Source organism: Talpa europaea (genome assembly GCF_964194135.1).
Source record: "Talpa europaea genome assembly, chromosome: 9".
NCBI classification, from domain to species: domain Eukaryota; kingdom Metazoa; phylum Chordata; class Mammalia; order Eulipotyphla; family Talpidae; genus Talpa; species Talpa europaea.
This window is the reverse complement of record NC_140076.1, coordinates 94,653,364-94,673,871: the sequence shown is the minus strand read 5'-3', so window position 1 is coordinate 94,673,871 and position 20,508 is coordinate 94,653,364. Positions and strand designations below refer to the sequence as shown.

Here is a 20,508-nt window from a genome sequence, read left to right as displayed (position 1 = left end):
GCAATAGTTCAACGACTTTATCCCTTTCTTAATAAAAAAAATTTTAAGAAAAATTAGAATAATTTAATATATTTATTTTTGATATGTGCATAATTATGGTACCTTTGTATCCCCAAAATAAATTTAACATGTTTTTTTAAGCTCTTAATTTTTCCCAATTGAATTCTCAGAGGATAACCTTAGAGAGTGCTTTAAATAATACAGCTAATAATAGTTAAATATTGAGTATTTACTGAGCTGGATGCGGTCTTCAATGCCTTGTATCTGCTAACTCATTTAGCCTTTCCAGGACCCTTAAGATAGAGACAGCTGATGGAAGAGGCCAAGAGTAGAAAATTTGGGAAGGAGGCATCACAAGACCAGAAGCTGGAGGTGGAGGTAGAAATAATATTAAACAAGGTATAGAAAAATAAACTGAGGCCCAGAAAAAGACAGAGACAGAGGACATGGAGGTTGAGGGCCCTTATAAAAAAGAAAAATCACCTGTCTTTTCAAATCTCTAAATATAGAAAAATATCCGTAGGCACCAACCCTAGAAGTAATCAAACAGCAGTTACTAGCCCACAAAAGAATGAACCCCTCCCAAAGAGAAGATTGTATCAGTGCAATTTCTGCACTAGCAAGAGGCTGCTCTCCTGGCACCTGTGACAAGGCAGGTGTTCCTCTTCACCAACCTCCCTTTGCGGGGAAGCAGATGCAGCTCTCTTCCCAACGTTGTCTTCTCCCCCACCCTGTGATTATGCCAGTGTCTCTTAACCTGCCCCTTTCAGGGACAGCATGTTCTACACACACGTGTTTGTGCAAGTGTCTTTTCCTTCCCTTGTCTATAATAAACATGCCCTTTTGGGTATAATTACTATAAATGTCTGCCTCGTGGGAAACTCGTCATGTGCCCTTAAGGGGGAGCTCTCATGAAACTTCTTAGAGGTTACCCAAGGACCCCACACTCTGAACCCAACACCTCTCCAAACTGACATCACAAGTATTAAATTTACTTTGTAAATAGGAAGTAGTCACTGAAAAATAGGTGACTTGCACAGAAATACTTTTATGTGACTCCCAGGATTCAGACCTGTGTACCTGGTATCAGGTCTAAACTACTCTTCTCTGCCTCTGGTTAGGATCTGCTCTCTGCTCTCTACTATTTAGGGTAAAATAGAGGAAACTGTTTGATTTTGGGGGAGGGGGGTTTAGAGAAAGTGAGGCATCAAAGAAGACTACTTATCCTCTCCGACAGGATAATCTATCCTAAAAAAAAAGGGCACCTTAAGAGGAGACAGTTTGCTACAGGAGAATATGTTTACTTTTAGAAATCTTAACTTTTAAGATGCAGCTGGCAATTGAAAAGTAGAGTTTGTAGCTCAGCAGAAAAATAGGTTAAGATGTAGATTTGTGCATAATTTAGAGATAGGTGATTAAGAATAGTGAGGCTTAATCTTAATAGTTTGAGGATCACCTTTGTAATGTATAGTCTGCTAAATGCAAAGGTTCAGTTATTGGTAGGAGTGTTTAAAACACTATGCAACTACATTTTCTTGCCAGGTGACACTATCAAGATAGATCAAGATTTACTACTAGTTGGCTTTGTGTAAATGTTTTGTTTATTTTTTAAGCCATATAAATAGTAATTTGTCCTAAGAAATTATGGTGCAGGGCTTCTTAACATTGCACAATTGACATTTTGTTGCAGTTCCCCTCCCCCACACTTCCTGATACTAAAAGTCAAAAGTGTCTCCAGGCATTGCCAAATGACCCCTAGGGGGTAGGAAGCAAAATTGTCCCCATTGGAAATCCCTGGTTTGCAAAATTTATATGCAAATCCTGGCTCTACTGCATTTTGGACTTTGGGCAAGTCAGCGATCCCTAAATTTTGTCATTCTCACTTGCCAGTGGGGGATAATAATCTTATTCTGTAAGATTGCTGTTAGCATTAAGTTAAACAAGCTTATGGGTAGTATTCCCCTTCCTCATAACTTCATTGTTTACATAGTGATTATACTTGTACCTAGGGTTATACTTGTAAAATACTTTATCAAAGTTCTCTTTTTTTAGTTCAGATATGCAAAATCAGTCAAATTCCTCTTACAGTTTTCAGAGAATTTTAGGGTAGAAGTAGGCCTATGAGGAAGGAAAGAAATGTGTAGTTGGAAAAGTAGAGTCTTTGGGAACAATTAATTTTTAAAAAGTGATTTCAGGCTTACATAAGAAGTCATGGTGGAGTTAATAGTAAATTTAAAAAAATTAATAACATTTCCAACTAGTAAAGGCATTTCCAAGTCAAGCCTGGGCCTCCCTGGTGGCTCTGTGAGGCTTTCTGCAGCCTTGGCAACACGTGTTTGATTCCTGGCGGGCCAGGGAGCTACCCACATGGCGCAGCAGACCTCTCTCCTGACTTGCCCACTGCTCCCCTCAGCAGTATATGTCAGTCTGTCTGCCTGTTCTGCACCCTACTCTGTCTCTGGTGAATCCTCTCACCTCCTGCACTTCTGGCCTGTACCCCAGTTCTTTATGCATAGATAAATAAATCATTATATATATATATATATAAAGTCAAGCCTTACCAAAAAGAAAAAGAAAAGAAAACAGAATATCAAATCTTTTCAGGGAAGAAATTCATTATGACTTAAAGTAATAAAGATCATTCAAGCTGTATTTATGGAACATGTATTTTATAACAGGCCCTAGCCTACGTGGTGGAGAGAGAGAAAGCAATGAACAAAAATCAGTGTCCATATGAATCTTAAATTTAATGAAGATATATATATACACACACACGATAAATTACAGTATGTTAGAAAGTGATACATACTAAGGAAAAAAAGCAGGGTTGGAGGATGGGCTGTGCTAGGTGAAGCGGCACAGAGATTTGAAGGAAATGGATATAAACTGTAAGACTATCTGGGAGAAGAGTGTTGGGCAGAACATTATTCAGAGAGACCAAGTACCTTTAGGTGAAATCAGGATTTTTTTTTAAAGCAAATAACAAAATAGTTCAAGCCTTTTATGTCATGTTACCAACATTTTGTTTTTTTTTAAGAGACCTAATTGACAGTCCAACATAAATCTTGTTAAATAAAAGAAGGTAGAATACATTTTTTTTTAATTTAAAAGAATGTTTACAAGTCTCTAAAGGGAAATCCATTTTAGAGTTAAAAGCAGTAAAAAAGGAAACAAAGAAATAAATTAGTGTATTTCACTATGTGAAAAACAAGGACAACCAACAAAACCAAGTAATTATTTGTTATTAATACAACAAAGTGGCCACACCCCCACCCCCACCCCCACCCCTGGTAGCGCAGCTGCCCGCAGCCTCTCCAGCGCCGGTTTGATCCCTAGCTGCCGGGCAAGGTTCCCACATGGCGCACAGACCTCTCCTGCCATCCGCAGTCTGCCTGTTCTGCTCTCCATTCTGGCTCTGGTGAATTCTCTCACCCTCCCGCATTTCCAACTGTACCCAGTGTTTGTATGAATAAATAAAATAAATCTTTAAAAAAAAAATACAACAAAGTTAATGTTAACATATAGGGAGAGCTCATGCTGATTAATAAGAGAAGCACTAAAATATCCAGTTGATAAATGAGCAATGATGTAAGACAGTATTTCATTTTTTTGTGAATTATGATTTATTCATATATCCTAACATTATATTGCCAACAAACCTTAGCTTAGTCTTCACCTCTTCTGGAAGGTTTCTCTTGCTTTCTCCAGATGGAAGTGACTAAAGAAGTATGTGCTTACTTAACATTGTTGGTAAGCTTCTTGGGAACTGATTTTTTTTAAAGTACTAAATTATATATTTTTTAAGATTTATTTATTTGTTCATACAAGAGCTAGGGTATAGGCCGGAGATGTGGGGGGTGAGAGGATCCACCAGAGACAGAGTGGGGAACAGAACAGGCAGATTGACCAAAGTACACTGCTGAGGGGAGGCAGTGGGTAAGTCAGGAGAGGTTTGCTGCACCATGTGGATTGCTCCCTGGCCGGCCAGGGATTGAACTCGTGATGCAGAGGTGGCGGATTGCTTCATAATGCAGTGCTTAGCCACTTGCGCCACCAGGAAACTCTTGGAAACTGATTTTTAAGCAAAATGATAAACAACAAATCAACTCCTCAAATAAATAATGTCAGCTGGTATTGTTTTTCCTCATCAAAGACATAAGTGCTGTAATTAAAGGACTTGCTGTATTCTATTATCCCAATAGCTTTATTATAAGACTAGGCCATGGTGGGGTAGTGTACCTACCTATTTGTCTTCTTCCTACATGTGTTTTTTTATGAACAGGCCTAAAATATAAACGGTGTGAGGACAGCTCTTTTTTTTTTTTAATTTTTTTTATAGAGGCATGTTTTATTTATTTTATTTGTTTGTTTTGTTTATACATGCACTGGGTACAGTCAGAAGCGCGGGAGGGTGAGAGAATCCACCAGAGCCAGAGCGGGGAGCAGAGCAGGCAGAAGGACTGAAGTACACTGCTGAGGGGAGCAGCGGGCAGCAGGAGAGGTCTGCGCCATGTGGGATCCTCCTCTGGTGGCGGGGAGCAGCCGGGGATCGAACTGGCGCCGCAGAGGCCACGGGCAGCTTCGCAACCCAGCGCTCAACCGCTGCGCCACCGGGGAGGCCCTGAGGACAGCTCTTACCAAATGTGTTCCTTGCCTTATTTCCAGCACTTAGAAATAAATACTAGATAAATACTGTTGAAGTTAACTTACCTAATTGATAGGGTCTGTGTCTTTCCTCAGTGAAAGTATTAGGGGATACTTTTAAAACTATTTAAAAACTGTTTAAAAACTATTTTAAAATGTTGATATCTGTTGGCAGCCAACCTCTCTTGCCTTGGTTCTCCTATTTCAGAGGAAATTCTGAGCTCTTCCAAGTTAGAAAAACTACTTTGAGAATCCTGTAGGTGGCAGTATTTTATTTACTCTGAAAATGTTTTTTGCAGGTCATCATCAAGAATATGGGCTGGAATCTTGTTGGTCCTGTTGTTCGATGCCTTTTATGGAATGATAAGGAAGATGATAAAAGAAAACATTATTCTCTGATGCTTGATTTATTGGTAAAGGTAAGTTAACAGAACTAGGGTTTCTGTTATAATACACAGCAGTGTTTTATAACTGCCTTTCAATGTTTAATGCTTATTTTTGAACTGGCATTAATATTTGCTTTTGAGAAAGCTTTCAGTTCATGAAAATACAGGTGGGAACTCTTTGGAGAACAGGCTCAACCCTCTTGATTGGATGGGCAGTTTCATTTACATTTTTCCAAATTTTTTGGTTATAAGATTTATCTAAACTCATCCCAGATCCACTGATTCAAAATCTCCAAGAAGACTTAAGCAGTATTTTTAACAAGTAGCCCATTGTAATTGACATGGAATTCAAGGTCTACATAGGTAGTTCAGGGCCACAATAATCTTTTGTCTACATTGGAACTAAAATCAAATCTTAATGCTCTTTCTTCTTTGGTATGTTCCCTAAAAGAATATGCATCAGCAAGAATGCAAGTGGTAAGGGAGGAAATAGGAAGCGTAAGTAAATTAGTTTTGACAGACAACTTTTCTCCGAAGAGTACATTTTAAGAAGTTAGGATCAGTGCAAATAAACACAAAAATACATGGAAAGAGGTAACTTCATTTAGATATAGTTATCACCTATGGGGGCTTTTTTGAAAAACAGGCAAGAGAGATAAGATATGGCCAGTCAGAAGACAGTATGGTTTTTCTGTTCAGGAAGTACAAGAAAAACTCAACTCACCAAAATAACCTGGCAGTGTGAGCTAGAAAGGGCTCACCTGCTGGAAACCTTGGGAAAAGTCTCACTTGCTGGAAACCTTGGGAGACTAAGGCATTCTTCAAAGTATACAGGCACAGCACAAAGGAAACCTCAGGTCTGGTAATCAGGCTCTCCCTTACCCCGTTTCTCTGTCTTTGCCTTTAGCCAAGACCCTTTGACTTCTTGTCTACTAGTTTTACAGTGACTTGACAATCACACACTCTGTATTTTGCTACTATATTTTTAAAACTATTACCTTAAGTGTTTTACTGTTGAGCAAAAATAATTATATTTTCTCAGTATATGCCTTCTTTTAAAAATAGTAATCATGTGGCTTTAAATACAACTTGTATTAAACAGGTTCAATTGTGAATATTTTTATAGTTATGTAATCCAAAGGAATTATTGTTGGGTTTGCTTGAACTGATTGAAGAGCCCTCTGGAAAACAGATATCCCAAATTATTCTTCTTTTACTTCAGCCATTGCAAACAGGTAATGAGCATTTGATATCTGAATGTTTCTTGTTCTATATGTGTAAAGGCCTTGATATTACTACAAAATGTCAACACTATGCCAAAGTAAGGTTCTGGATGATTATTGAGTACTCTGCTTAAACTAATAATAGCAATGCCAATTGAATTTTGCTTATAGAAAGATGGTAATAGCTGGCATAAAGTGGGTATATCTAGAATTTTCCTTGTAAACATTTAAAGGATTTCTTCAGTGTTCATTGCAGTACTCAGTCTGGCAGCAATGTGGTAGTACTGTACCTTGGATTAAGAACAGTCTCAGGAGGGTATTGCTCAGTCTCTACATTGGGATGGTGAGGTTGGGAACAGCAAAGGTATTGCTGAAGGTAGAAACAAGTGTGGTAAGAAAAGGCTCCATGGCTGAATATAATGACAATATTAGTAAGTAATGGATGGTGGCAGCTAAGGCAGACAGTATTTTTCATGGGACAGACTTCTTTTTCACTTATTGACCTACGTATTACTGAGTCTGATATAAGGACCCAGAATCAGAAGTTAGACAGAAATTTTTTAAAATATGAATGCTCCTCAGCTTTGTCTCACTTGAAGTATTTAATTTCTTCTAAAAAGAAATATATAAAGATACTATCTTCCATTTTTATAGTGCTTTATAGTTTACAAGAAGCTTTCTCAAATTGTTTTATACTTACCAAAAAAAAATGGAAAGGAGTGTTTGTTTTTAGTATATAACCTGTTATATACCACAGTAAATATACTGTTTATTAGTATATTTTATAAACATACTTTGGCATATACTTTAAGATGCCATGATTGTTAAGATGCTCCATTATTTTATTTACTACTAAGGAGAGGGGGGGAACAAACTGCCAATTAAGCTGTGATATGTCATCCTAATTTCAAAGTTATAAAAATATGAAAAAAAATGTGTATAATTCCACATTTACTGAACTTCTGTATGTTTAGCATACTTGATGAGGCTACCTCAAGTAATAACTTGGTTTCTGCTTTAGTGATTCAGAAACTTCATAACAACAAGGCATATTCAGTTGGATTAGCATTGTCTACACTTTGGAGTCAGCTCTCTCTCCTTCCTGTTCCATACTCTAAAGAACAAACAGATGACTATGGCCTTTGTCAGTGTTACAAGGCCTTAATAGAGTTCACTAAGCCTTTTGTGGAAGAAGTTATTGATGACAAACCAAGCTCACTGGAAAATGAAAAGTTAAAGGATGAAATACTGAAATTGTAAGTTTATTTTTAAGAATATTACACAAAGAATAAAAAAATATTTCACAGTACACTTAATTGGTAAATTGGTAGTTGTTTTATCTTTTGTTTTGTTTGTCATGGAAATAAAAATCTAATTTGAAATTGTAAATTTTAGAAGAATATGGAATTCACTTGATAAAACACATTTAATGAGTCATTGATTTTTTTTTTTTTTCAATTAAACCAAAATCCACTAGTACCTTAGAAAAAATGTGCACTGTCAGTTGGCTGTCAGGCACTGGGTGTATGCGTAGTCCAAATTTAGATACACTCTTAGAGTAAAATAGCTCCTTGGATTTTGAAGACATTTAAAAATTAACTACCTCAATAATTTTTATACTGATACATTTTGAAATGGTTTTTGGATATATTGGGTTGAGATAAATTATTAAAATTAATTTCTCTTATTACATTTCTAATGTGACCACAAAAAGTTTTAATTATATATGGGACTTACGTTATATTTCTGTTTGGATCCCGCTGAACCGAATTACTGAACTATATGGACCAGTCATTTTATTTTTAAAATTTTGGAGTCTGAAACTTCAGCTTTCTGTTTTATCAGGTTGGGACATTAAAATTTTTTTTTTTTTAAATAATTTCTAAGCCATTATTTCATGAAAAGAGATATTCTGAGGAAATTGGAAAGAGTTGATCACAGAACAAAATAAAAACAGCTTCATGAAAAAAATTTCTACATTGTCCTGATTTTTCCTTGAACTATTCAAAACTACATCATGGACTAGCATTATTCTTTTTTTTTTTTTTTAAGATTTATTTATTTATGCATACAAGAACTGGAGTGTAGGCCAGAGGTGTGGGAGGTGAGAGGATTCACCAGAGACAGAGCAGGGAACAGAACAGGCAGACTGACGAAGAAATACACTGCTGAGGGGAGCAGTGGGCGAGTCAAGAGAGGTCTACTGCGCCATGTGTGTCACCTCCCTGGCCGGGGATCGAACTCACGCTACAGTGGCTGTGGATAGCTTCATAGGTTGAGTCTTAACCCCTTGCACCACCAGGGAGACCCCAGCATTATTCTTCATATTAGTTTTCATTATCCATTCATAGTGTCCAGGCATGGAAGTGAATCTCACCACATTGAGTTTTTATGAAGGTGTCCTCATGCTCTCCCTATTATTAGTAAGAAGGATCTTACATCACCAGGTACTGGGCATTGAGTGATTCGTGTTTTTGTTATACTTTGACATGTTTATAGAACTAGATATTTTATACTCAGAAAGTGATATATTCATAGTTACCCATTTCTTATGCCATAGTTGTTTCAAAAGTTTGAAATGCCCTTTGCTGACAGCACAATTCCTTGACCAGTCTGAAGAAACTGGGAATGATCCTTTAAGGTGTTTCGCATCTGAAATTATAGTAAGTATATGTGATTTAATCTGTTATCTGAAATGTTATCTTCTTGTATTCTCATGTACTGCAGATGAGCATGTAAATTGATATACTTATTACTAAAACAGTGTATATTTTTGTAGACTACAGATAAACAAAACATGGAAAATAAATAACAATAATTGCATTACCCAAATAAATAGCAATAATTGCATTACCCAAATATAAAATATTAACATTTTTTGCTTAGTCATAAATAAATACATATATATATATATATAATTTCTTCAAAGGATCTATTATAAATGTGTTCTTCTGTGATCTACTTGCTGTTAGTATTAGGAATGCTTTTCTTTTCTTTTTTTTAGAGATTTATTTTATTTATTTTGTAGAAGAACTGGGGAGTAGGGCAGAGGTGCGGGGGTGAGAGGATTCATTCACCAGACACAGTGTGGTGAGCAGAACAGGCAGACTGACTGCAACACACTGCTAAGGGGAAAAGTGGGGAAGACAGGAGACAGATGCTGTGCCATGTGGGTTAGCTCCCTGGCCTGGGATCAAACTCAGGCCGTTGTGGGTGTAGCACTGAGACTTAACTCCTAGACCACCAGAGAGGCCCAGGGAGACCAGTGGACTTTGGTGGAAGACTATGGGGGGGGGGGTGTTGTATGTTGTGTGATAACATACATCTGAAGAGTTGTGAACCTCTACCTCTGAATCATGTACAATAGTGTAAACCATTGTAAACACAATTAAAAAATTATCTTGAGTAGAATACTTAAGGCTAAATAGTTGCAAAGCTGTGCATCTAGTTCCCTGGCAGTTTATGGAATGATATATATAAAAGCAAATGTCTGTTATTACTCAGGTAATTTAATTAAAAAAGGAGTATATAGTTAAATAAATAGGCTAACAATGTGGAAAAAAATGTGCTGATGACACATGTAGCACTGACTGGATAAAGAAATGGAGCTTTGTGATAGAGGATATTTGGAATCTGAGCACTAAACTTTGTTTTATACTTATAACAAGAATGTGTGGCTTTGAAAATCAATTCTGCAGTATATATTTAGCAATAGGTAGCTGAATAGCTGTCGCTTGTATAGCTGTCGCTTGTGACTGAGGATGATTTTCTGTGGTTCCTTTTTGTGTTCTGAGATGACTAATGAAGCCATCTGGGATCAGCAGATTTTAACTCCCTGAAGTCTGGAAAAGTGTTATTTATTAGACTTTATAATTCCTCACAATGTTAGGCCTAGTGCCTGGAGCGCAATTATTTATTGCATAAGTGATCAAATATGTGTGATTTCTGTATTCATTCTGATTTAGCTGTTACTGTTATTTCCTTTTGAGTCTGTATGGTAGTTTGTGATGACCTTACCTCCTTTTCTTATACTTTTTGTGGAACTTCTCAATAAGTATTTAACATATTATTATGTCATTTTCTACATAAAGAAACTGAATCTTAGAGGGGTTACTCAGAACTCATCCATTGTCTCACAGGTAGTGAGTGGTAGAGCCCAAAACTGAACTCAGTTCCACTGATTCTGAAGGTCAGGTGCTTTCTACTGTACTAAAAGTAGACGTAGCAGAGAGGTGTAGGAGTGACCCAGTGTTACCTGAGTCTTTTTCTCTCCTCTCTCCACATGGGGTGGGGGTAGGGGGGGTGGGTGGAGGGAATAAACAGTAGTCTCATCCACTCAGGCAGAAACGCTTCTTTTTTTCTTATAAGGGCCCATATGACCTGAGATACCAGCAACATTTCTTTAGCTTCTGTTGCCACTGACCAGTGTTCCTCCTGCCCACTCTGTTCTCAGCATCAGTGGTCCTTGGAGGATTGTTCCTAGATTATCTTTCATCTGAGTCACACTAGCGTCTGCTATAGCTTCCTTGTTTTATCCATTTCACAGGGATTTTTATCAGCAATTGGACACCCTTTACCCAAAATGATTTTTAATCATGGAAGGAAAAAGAAAACTTGGAATTATCTTGAATTTGAGGAAGAAGAAGACAAACAATTAGCAGACTCTATGGCTTCTCTGGCATATCTAGTTTTTGTACAGGGCATCAGTATTGATCAGCTGCCAATGGTGTTAAGGTAGGAGTTAGTGTTTGGCTTATTCATGTATTCTAAAAGGAATATTATCAAACTTATCTAATGCCTAATATGTGTGCTAATATTTTTTAAATGTAAGCAAATTTTTTTAAATCTAAATTACACTGGCTATAATCCGTTAAAGCCTGTAGTAAATAATGTAGTAGTGAAAAGGGTGGTGGGTGGGGTGTTGAAATTGATATATGGGATAAATGGGGCTAGAATCAGAACGAGTTAAACTGGGCTTGATTTTGAAGCTATTGGGCCCATCCTGGACTATAAGGAAGGGAACTGGCCAGTTACCCCTGAGGTGGTCTCAGTTATCATCATCTTCTCAGTGGGGTTACTATGGTTATCCTGAGTGAATAATTACATATCCTCACTCCTTTTTCAGCTCATCCTCAACGCATTAGAAAGTGAAGCTTTAAGAGTAGTCCCTTACTGAAAACCCTCAGTGGCTTCTTAGTGCTCTAAGAATAAAGTCTAAATGCTTTCACATGAGATGAGTTTATGCATAATCTATTCCCTGCTTGATTGTCCTGATTTACCTCCTACTACCTCTCTTTGTCTACTGTGCTCCAGTAAAATAGACCTTCTTTTGGTTTCTTGTTCAGATGTGCCACAAATCTTGCTCTCAGGCCTTTGGATATACTTAGAGCCATCTTTATCCTTAAATGTGACTTTATGAGGAAAGTTTCTCTTAACCTCCCAACTTAGGTTGAATCTTCTGGCTATAATTAGCTTGACCTGTTCCCATGTAATTTATCAGTTGATTTTAAAAATAGATATATAATTTTAAAATGTAACACCTTCTAGACTTTCAGGTTCATGATAGGAATTATGCATTTGTCTTGTAGGCTCTGGGCATATTTTTGTGTGTACATTTGTATTTTATGTATGAATATATCTAGAGAATATTGATCTGTAAATATTGCAATAATGGCTACAGCTTGCATCTTTACCATATTAAACCTATACTGATAGCTTTATGTGCAGTGTCCAATTTTTATAATAACCTCGTGAAATAGAGCATTATCTTTACAGAGTGAAAGCAAACTTAGACAAATTAAGAAAACACCCAAGATCATACAGCTAATTGGTGGACTGATGGAATTTGAACATTATTCTCTGATCCCAAAGCTTATACTTTTTTTTAAAAAAGATTTATTTATTTTTTTAAATTTATGCAATAGCCGGGGTACAGGCTATTGTACAGAGGCACGGGAGGGTGAGAGGATGCACCAGAGACAGAGTAGGGAGCAGAACAGGCAGACAGACCGAAAGCACTGCTGAGGGGAGCAGCAGGCATGACAGGAGAGGTCTGCTGCACCATGTGGGACTCTTCCTGCCGGCCGGGAATCAAACCTGCACCGCAGAGCCTGCGGACAGCTTCACAGCCCTGCGCTCAACCCACTGTGCCACCGGGGAGGCCCCCAAAGCTTATACTTTTAATTACACTCTGCTACCAAAATGATTTAGGTATGAGTGTTAGTTTACTAGGGCCCTAAAGTGAAGCACCCAAAACTGAACAGCTTAAAATAACAGAACCTGTCATCTCTTAGTTTTGGAGGCTAGAAATCCAAGGCCTAGTTGTGAGCAGGACTGGCCTTCTGAGAGCTGTGAGGGAGAATCTGTTCCATACCTCTCCTCTAGGTGCTGGTGGTTTGCTGGAAATCCTTGCTGTTCCAGGGCTTGTAAATGCATCATTCCAATCTCTGCCTTTGTGATCATCTGGTGTTCTCTGTGTCCATGGCTCTGTTCAGATTTTCTCTGTTTAGTAAAGACACCAGTTGTTCTGAATTAAGGCTTACACTAATGACCTCACTTTCATTCATTACCTCTGTAAAGACCCTCTCTCCAAAGGTCATGTTCTGAGATAGTAAAAATTAGGACTCAAACATTTTTTTCAGTGGGAACACAATTCAACCCATATCAGTATTTATATAAGTTTTCTAAAAATGTGTGTGTCTATGTATATGTATGCGTACATAATTTTTTTTGGTCTATTTTAGCCCATTGTACCTTTTGCAATTTAATATGGGGCATATTGAAGTCTTTTTGCAAAGGTAAGATCATTTAGATCACATTTCAGAATTAAATAGTAGCATTAAAATATTCTGTCAAAATCAGGGGAAACTACCTTCTCTTTGCCAGACCCTAATTAATTAATTGGTTATTATATAAAACAGTGAAGTAAGTTTGATAATAGAAACAGAAATGAGTCAGAGGTTTTATAACAAAATCTTTACTTTTAGACCCAGGATAATACTAGACTATCTTATGAGATTCTCAGTCATGTTTCTGAGGTTTCTCCCCTTACTTCAAAAGTTAGTAAATTAAAACACCTCTATCCTACTGCAGCCTCCTCCATTTAAGGAAGAGAAATCAGTAAAAGAAATTCATCCAGGTTGTTTCATGGATACAGTCTGAATTGCATCAAAAAGAAAAAGGTGTCTTGCCTCTACCTTTTATAACTTAGACTTGACTCTGATATGTTTCAAAAACTTTTCTTGTTTGAGATGCTAAGAGGAAGCAAGGCCGTTTCTTTTAAAAATTACAAAGTAATAAGCATGCATAATTTTTCAGGTGGATATTTAAGAACTTTACAAAACTTCATATGCTTTGTTGTTTTTTTTTTTTTTTGTCTGCAGTGTCTAAATTATCCCTTGAGATCAGTCAGGCCTGGTAGTACTATCCACTGGGAACACTAGTGACAGTTTATCAGTCCCACTCTTCCTAGGTGATGGAAGATTTGTATGTAACATGGCAAATGTCCAAAGCCTCGGCCTACAAGGCAGAAATTTCTAAGGGTCTCCTGGCAAAAGTAGTTATTAACTATAAATTTACTGTATTACGTATGTCTTAATGATTTTACATTCTTTTTACTTTCTTTTATAGTCATGCAATGAGAATACGTATTAATTTGAATCATATGTTCTATATTGTTGAGATTTCAAACTGTTTAGTCATGAGCCAAAACAATGGTTTTACCTCTTTGCAGGGTTAGAATAAGAACTTTGAGGTGCCACAGATCTTAAATACTTAATAATGATAGTAAACTTTTTAAAAGAATATCACAAATAGAAGGCTTTATATATAAAAATAATTGAAAATATTTTATAGTGTTATCAACTGCAGTATATAGTATTATATGGAGTTTAATTGATTTAGCACTAGCTGCTGAAGATCTGTTAATTTGGTACCAGGACATAAGCTCTGAATGGGTTGACTTTGGTCAGATTTGGATGTCACTAGGCAGATCAGAGCTAGATTAAGGATTTTCACTAAGTTCTTCAACAGAATTTCTCCTCATTAATATGTATTTTTAAGGTCTTCAATTTCAACTTTTGTTTTATGTTCCCTAAAAAGAATAGTTATAATGCAATTTATAAAATCATGTCGATAAATTTTAATATTCTTTTCCAGAACAGAAGAGTCTGTTTTCTCCAAAGGATTGGTAAGATTTTTTTTTGTACCCATTATAATTTAAATACACATGTGAACAAATACAGCTATTGACATACCTTATTTATACATATATTTTAATCTGTAGGATCTATTGGAGAATGGCTTATTGAGAATAGAAGACAACAGTTTACTTCACCAGTACTTAGAGATTAAGAGTTTTCTTAGTGTACCTCAGGTAAGTAAAACATATATTCTAATTCTGAATTAGCCCCTTTCTATTCTGTACTTAAGATCCATTCTAAACCCTCTCCCATTTTCTTCTTCCTATCCTTTGAAAATTCTAGTGCCATGCAGTCCAGTAGAACTTTGTGTGATGATAGAAGTGTTCTGTTACCGTAGAAACCTTGAAAAATTAAGCTGCTTTACTTTTCTTATAACTCAAGTCCTCAGGACTCCCTCAAGACTTGTACTGATTCAATTGTAGACATTTTGTTTTTCCCTTCTATGATTTATTTTGCCTTGTATTGTTTGTTAGATATCATATCTAGGTCAGTCCTGAAGTGTTGATGTAAAAATATGTGTTTCAAATATTTGGGGACTGTAAATAACCAGAGAAAGCTAGTACAGCAAAAAATAGTACTTAAATTGTGAAAAATACACTGGTTACCGGAAAGAAAGGGGAGATGAAGAGTGGTCAGTGGAAAGAGGGTAGGACATTGGCACGGGAGTTTTGGTGGAGGATGGGTGAAACACAGGTTCATAGGGTGATGGTGTGAAAATATACCCCCAAAATGATAGTGTTTGTGAATGACAAAATGAGGGAAAAAGAAGACATTTGTTAGTTTGTTAAGCCTGATTATTTTTAATGAATTATAATTTTTTAATTTCATTTTCTTGCCTATCTAGACAATCAAAAATTACCATTAACGTCTAAATTCACACTTTGTAACACTCCAATCAATATCACTTAAAAAATGGATTATACTTAGATTCCTACAGACATAATGGAAAGAAAGATATGGGAAATTTTACTTCACTGTTAAATCTATTAGGCTCACTTCTCTGAATTTTTAGTAGCCACTATTGATCATATAGTTGTTTGCAGTCTAATCTACTGACAACTGAATTTTTTTCCTCTTCCAGGGCTTAGTCAAAATAATGACACTTTGCCCCACTGAGACATTGGTATGTAAGTGTTTTGGAACTAAGTAATAAGGAGTTATAGTGGGAAATTGAATAAATAATTGAATATTCATTTTATATAACAATATTATTTGTTCCATTTTAGAGGAAAAAGGGTTTAGCTATGCTTCAGCTGTACATTAATAAGTTGGATTCACAAGGCAAATATACATTATTTAGGTATGTACCAAATGTGGTTAATTGTAAAGTGTGTAACTGATTACAATCCAAATTAATGCCATGTTGTTATTCCAGGGTATATTATTATAGTATGTTTTATAAATAATTCAACTGTACTTGGAAGTCATAATAGATTCTGTGATGGGTAGAGAAGGGTTAATCAAATATTATTAATATATGTCCACATATATATTACATGAGTAATAGTATATATATCTATCTCAATTGAAGTACTTTGAAATTAAAAGACTGCTCCTTCTAAAACATTACATATGTCAGTAATCTCCATTTTTCACAGTTGAACTTAATAGATCTGGAGTTAATAACTTTGACAGACTATTCACTGTAAGAATGGAGATTATTAGTAGTACTATTTTGAGGGGGAAAAGATTCTTGCATCCGTGAGTTAAATATTATCATATTTTTGGTTCTGATCTGCCTGTATCCCTACCAAGAAACTCCCTTTTTTTCTTAAGCTGTTGTACTAAGTTTCCTTTCTTTGCAATTTAGTCAGTCTAGTCGACTCTCTCAGAGTAATTATACTAGTGCCCCTTATTGTCATATTAAATCTCTATAACTGTATGCATAAAATACTCAGTTTTAGCTTAACATAAATTTCTTGTTGGGAAGATCCAGTTGAAAAAGAATTTGCCAATTAGCAATAACCATCACAGGTGACTGTGTAACTGATTGATCACTTATTAACTTGTCTTAAATGTGATTTTGTATTTCTAGAAATAACACAGGAATTTGTAAGACTTTTCATCTTCATTTAACTATAATGTGCTGGATAATTCCAAATGTATTGTAACTTTGCTTTCAAGGTGCTTATTGAATACAAGTAATCACTCAGGTGTGGAAGCCTTTATTATTCAAAACATCAAAAATCAAATTGACATGTCATTAAAGGTAAGAATACCTAAAGTATCAGTTATCAATTTCTTTATAAAATATGTGTACTTATTTTTGGAGTACATTCATATGGGCTTTTTCCATGTTATTAGGGTATTTTTACCCATGTCTACTATTTTTTTTAAAAACTGAATTTTTGTATTTTGTTAACTATGGATTTTAATTCTTTGAGCTGATATGACTTCTTTTGTTTTTGCTATATATTTTAAATTATTAATGGAAACTTTAATCTGTGAATACTCAGTAACTTCACATAGAGAAAGAGAAAAAGGGAGAATGCAACAGTGTTCTCAGACTGGCAGTTCCTGGTGTGAATGAAAATTAAAATGAATGTATATGAAATATGTGATACATATTGTAGTATCAAAATAGTAGAGAAACACATGAATTTATTAAGTTATTATGTAAAGCCTTTTCAAACTTTTCTTTTATTTTTCAGAGAACACATAACAAATGGTTTACAGGACCACAGCTAATTCCCCTTCTAGATTTAGTACTATTTCTCCCAGAGGGTGCTGAAACAGATCTACTGCAAAACTCAGATAGGTGAGCTGACCATTGCTAAGGTTCACATAATAAATTCAGAATGAAATGAGGAATCTCTGCTCAAGGTTCCTAAGCTAATAAATACTTTGTTATGATTTTATGATCTATGGTTAATTTATAAAATTGCATAACCATTTTCATATTTAAATACTTACTTTTAGTAAAAACAACTTTTCTTTCCAGAAGTATTACCAACAGTAAGACTTTGTACCTTTGACATCCATATATAGCCCAGAGATTTGCAACAACATTGATGACTAAAAACTAAGAATCTCGTGTATCACATAAAGTGAAAGGCATACATGTTTGGGTTTGTTGTTTTGTTTTCCTTCCAAGACATCACTTTTTCTCAGACTATGCAATTTCACTTTCAGTATAATAGAATGGATGGTTTGAAATGGTACAAGAATTTTAAAATTCAGGAAGCAAGTGATGATACTCTCAAATATTAAAGTTTCTCCCTTGAGGAAAAAAAAGAATAGTAATTTTGTGAATTTAAATGCAAAATGAGTGACATTATTATTGGGTTTTCAGCAAAGTCATGATGCATTTTTGCTTGAAAAACAAAAAACATTGGGCCTCCCTGGTGGCACAGGGGGTTAGGCACTGCACTATGAGGTGGTCTGCAGCTTCTGCTGTGCCAGTTTGATCCCCGGCTAGCCAGGAGCTACCCACATGGTGCAGCAGACCTCTACTGTTTCACTCGCTGCTCCCCTCAGCAGTGTATTTCACTCAGTCCGCCTGTTCTGCTCCTCACTCTGTCACTGGTGAATCCTCTCTCATACACACACACCCCCACAATGCTGGTGTATACCCCAGCTCTTGTATGCATAAATAAATTAATCTTTTTAAAAAAGTAAATTGAAGGGAATAGTTTGAGTTGACATACAATTGTAAAGATATAACCAAAGTTTAACTTGCTTTATTCATTGAAATTGTTATTGATAATATAAAGGTTTGCTGTAACTAACAATGTATATATTTTTAATTAACAGGATAATGGCTTCATTAAATTTATTGAGGTATTTGATTATAAAAGATAATGAAAATGACAATCAAGTAAGTGATTTCTTGAAGAAGAAACTGAGTATTTTCAAAATGCGTGAGGGTCGTTTCAGGTTTTCTTATCAGTAGCTACTTCAGACAATATTTATTATTTTAACCAGCTATAGAGGCTGAAAGTGGCAACAATTATTATGAAATTGGAAGTTAATTCTCAGGAGCTCTTGCCACTTCACATCTAGCTTCTTTCCCCTTTTTCTGTTATACTTCTGCTCTCTTGCTATAAGCTTTTCTTAGCTCTGGTAGATGAGTTAGTTGCACAGCCAAAGTTAACTAACCTTTTGGAGCTCAACATATATTTGGCTGTCTTCTTCAGTTGCCTCCAACTGTACTGATGATTTAAAGCTGAACTATATAAAGTGTAATCATCTGATGTTTTCTTGTTGCCTCATCAAATTGAAGCATATTCAGTACTAAAACTGAATTTGCTAACAGCACCTTTTGAATGTGTAGGATGTTGGATTTTTTTTTTTAAACAGTGTATCATTAGAGGTATTCAATAAATAGAATAACTATTTGTGGGAGATTTGTCATAGAGTAAAATTATATCTCTTTTATCTTTTCTCTACCTACCCTACCCTAATAGTTGTTTTCTCTGTACCAGCTCTTGTGTCTGTAATTACCTGAATCTGGGTTTTTTTCCCCTCACAAAATATTAAAGTAATGGATATTTATATTAACATGCTAAAGGGCTTTTTAAACTTAAGTAAATCGGGCCTCCCTGGTGGTGCAGCGGTTGAGCGCTGGGTTTCGAAGCTGCCCGCGGCCTCTGCGGCTCCGGTTCGATCCCCGGCTGCTCCCCGGCCCCCGGAGGAGGGTCCCACATGGCGCGCAGACCTCTCCTGCCGCCCGCTGCTCCCCTCAGCAGTGTACTTCGGTCCTTCTGCCTGCTCTGTTCCCTGCTCTGGCTCTGGTGAATTCTCTCACCCTCCCGTGCTTCTGACTGTACCCAGTGCATGTATAAACAAACCATCAAACAAACAAATAAATAAATAAATAAAAACATGCCTCTATTAAAAAAAAAAATTTAAAAAAAAATAAACTTAAGTAAATCATTATTTGGAATGAAGAGTTCATGGGGAAAAATCACATTTTCCTTTCTTCTAGACAAATCTAGTAGATTGAATGATTTGTATTCATCCATCTTTAGCCAAATATAGTTATTTGCTACCACTGACTAGTGCTTACTCTGTATCAGGGTTTTATTCTCTCCCACATTTTGCTGTGAAAATTTTTAAACACAAATTTTCTTTCATGCATAGAAAAATGCTGTCAACACACACAGATTCCTTCAATTTTGGACCTCCCCTGGTGGCGCAGAGGTTGAGCGCTGGGCTGCGAGGCTGCCCACGGCCTCTGCAGCGCCGGTTTGATCCCTGGCCGCCGGCAAGGATCCCATGTGGCGCGCAGACCTCTCCTGCTGCCCGCTGCTCCCCTCAGCAGTGTTTCGTCAGTCTGCCTGTTCTCTTCCCCGCTCTGGCTCTGGTGAATTCTCACACCCTCCAGCTCTTCTGACTGTACCCAGTGCTTGTATAAATAAATAAATAAATAAATCTTTAAAAAAAAAATTCCTTCAGTTTTTCAAAGGAATTTTTATGTGATCACTTCACCTACTACCAGATTCTTCCATTAACATTTTACTCTTAACAGTTATCCATCACTTATTTTTTATGCATTTCAGAGTAAACTGCAAACATCAGGATACTTTCCCCTAAGTATTTCAGCATATGTTTCATTAACATATGTCTATAGTGTTCCTTTGAGGTGAAGTTTATATAAAATGAGCTGCACAATTTTTAAGGATACATTTACTAAATTTTAATAAATGCATAGATCTATGTTATTCAAATCTTTTTTTTTAAAGATTTATTTATTTATTATTCATTTATTTATACAAGCGCGGGAGGGTGAGAGGATTCACCAGAGCCAGAGTGGGAGCAGAGCAGGCAGAAGGACCAAAGTACACTGCTGAGGGGAGCAGCGGGCGGCAGGAGAGGTCTGCGCGCCATGTGGGACCCTCCTCTGGTGGCCGAGGAGCAGCCGGGGATCGAACCGGCGCTGCAGAGGCTGCGGGCAGCTTCGCGACCCAGTGCTCAACCGCTGCGCAACCGGGGAGGCCCTGTTATTCAAATCTTTATCAAGTATAGAGCATCATCATTACAAGAAGTTCTCTGTGTCCTGACCTAATCACCGATCCCCCCCCCCCCCCCCCGGTCAATGACAATTACTGTTTT

General features: G+C 36.5%; 1 protein-coding gene across 3 annotated transcripts in view; it reads left to right on the top strand.

Moving 5' to 3' along the window:
* The window catches only part of GLMN (glomulin, FKBP associated protein), a gene marked incomplete at both ends in the record, with an annotated part of 28,106 nt that overhangs the window by 1,638 nt on the left and 5,960 nt on the right, over nt 1-20,508 (top strand). The window contains 13 exons of one of the 3 annotated variants that reach the window (XM_084243078.1): nt 4,944-5,063; nt 6,157-6,265; nt 7,275-7,509; nt 8,814-8,916; nt 10,800-10,987; nt 12,997-13,050; nt 14,411-14,441; nt 14,538-14,627; nt 15,536-15,577; nt 15,681-15,754; nt 16,579-16,663; nt 17,106-17,212; nt 18,208-18,271. In XM_084243078.1, the coding sequence (XP_084099204.1) occupies nt 4,944-5,063; nt 6,157-6,265; nt 7,275-7,509; nt 8,814-8,916; nt 10,800-10,987; nt 12,997-13,050; nt 14,411-14,441; nt 14,538-14,627; nt 15,536-15,577; nt 15,681-15,754; nt 16,579-16,663; nt 17,106-17,212; nt 18,208-18,271 (1,302 nt within the window). The remainder of the gene's footprint in view (nt 1-4,943; nt 5,064-6,156; nt 6,266-7,274; nt 7,510-8,813; nt 8,917-10,799; nt 10,988-12,996; nt 13,051-14,410; nt 14,442-14,537; nt 14,628-15,535; nt 15,578-15,680; nt 15,755-16,578; nt 16,664-17,105; nt 17,213-18,207; nt 18,272-20,508) is intronic. The other 2 variants (XM_084243079.1, XM_084243080.1) reach the window with 2 other exon arrangements.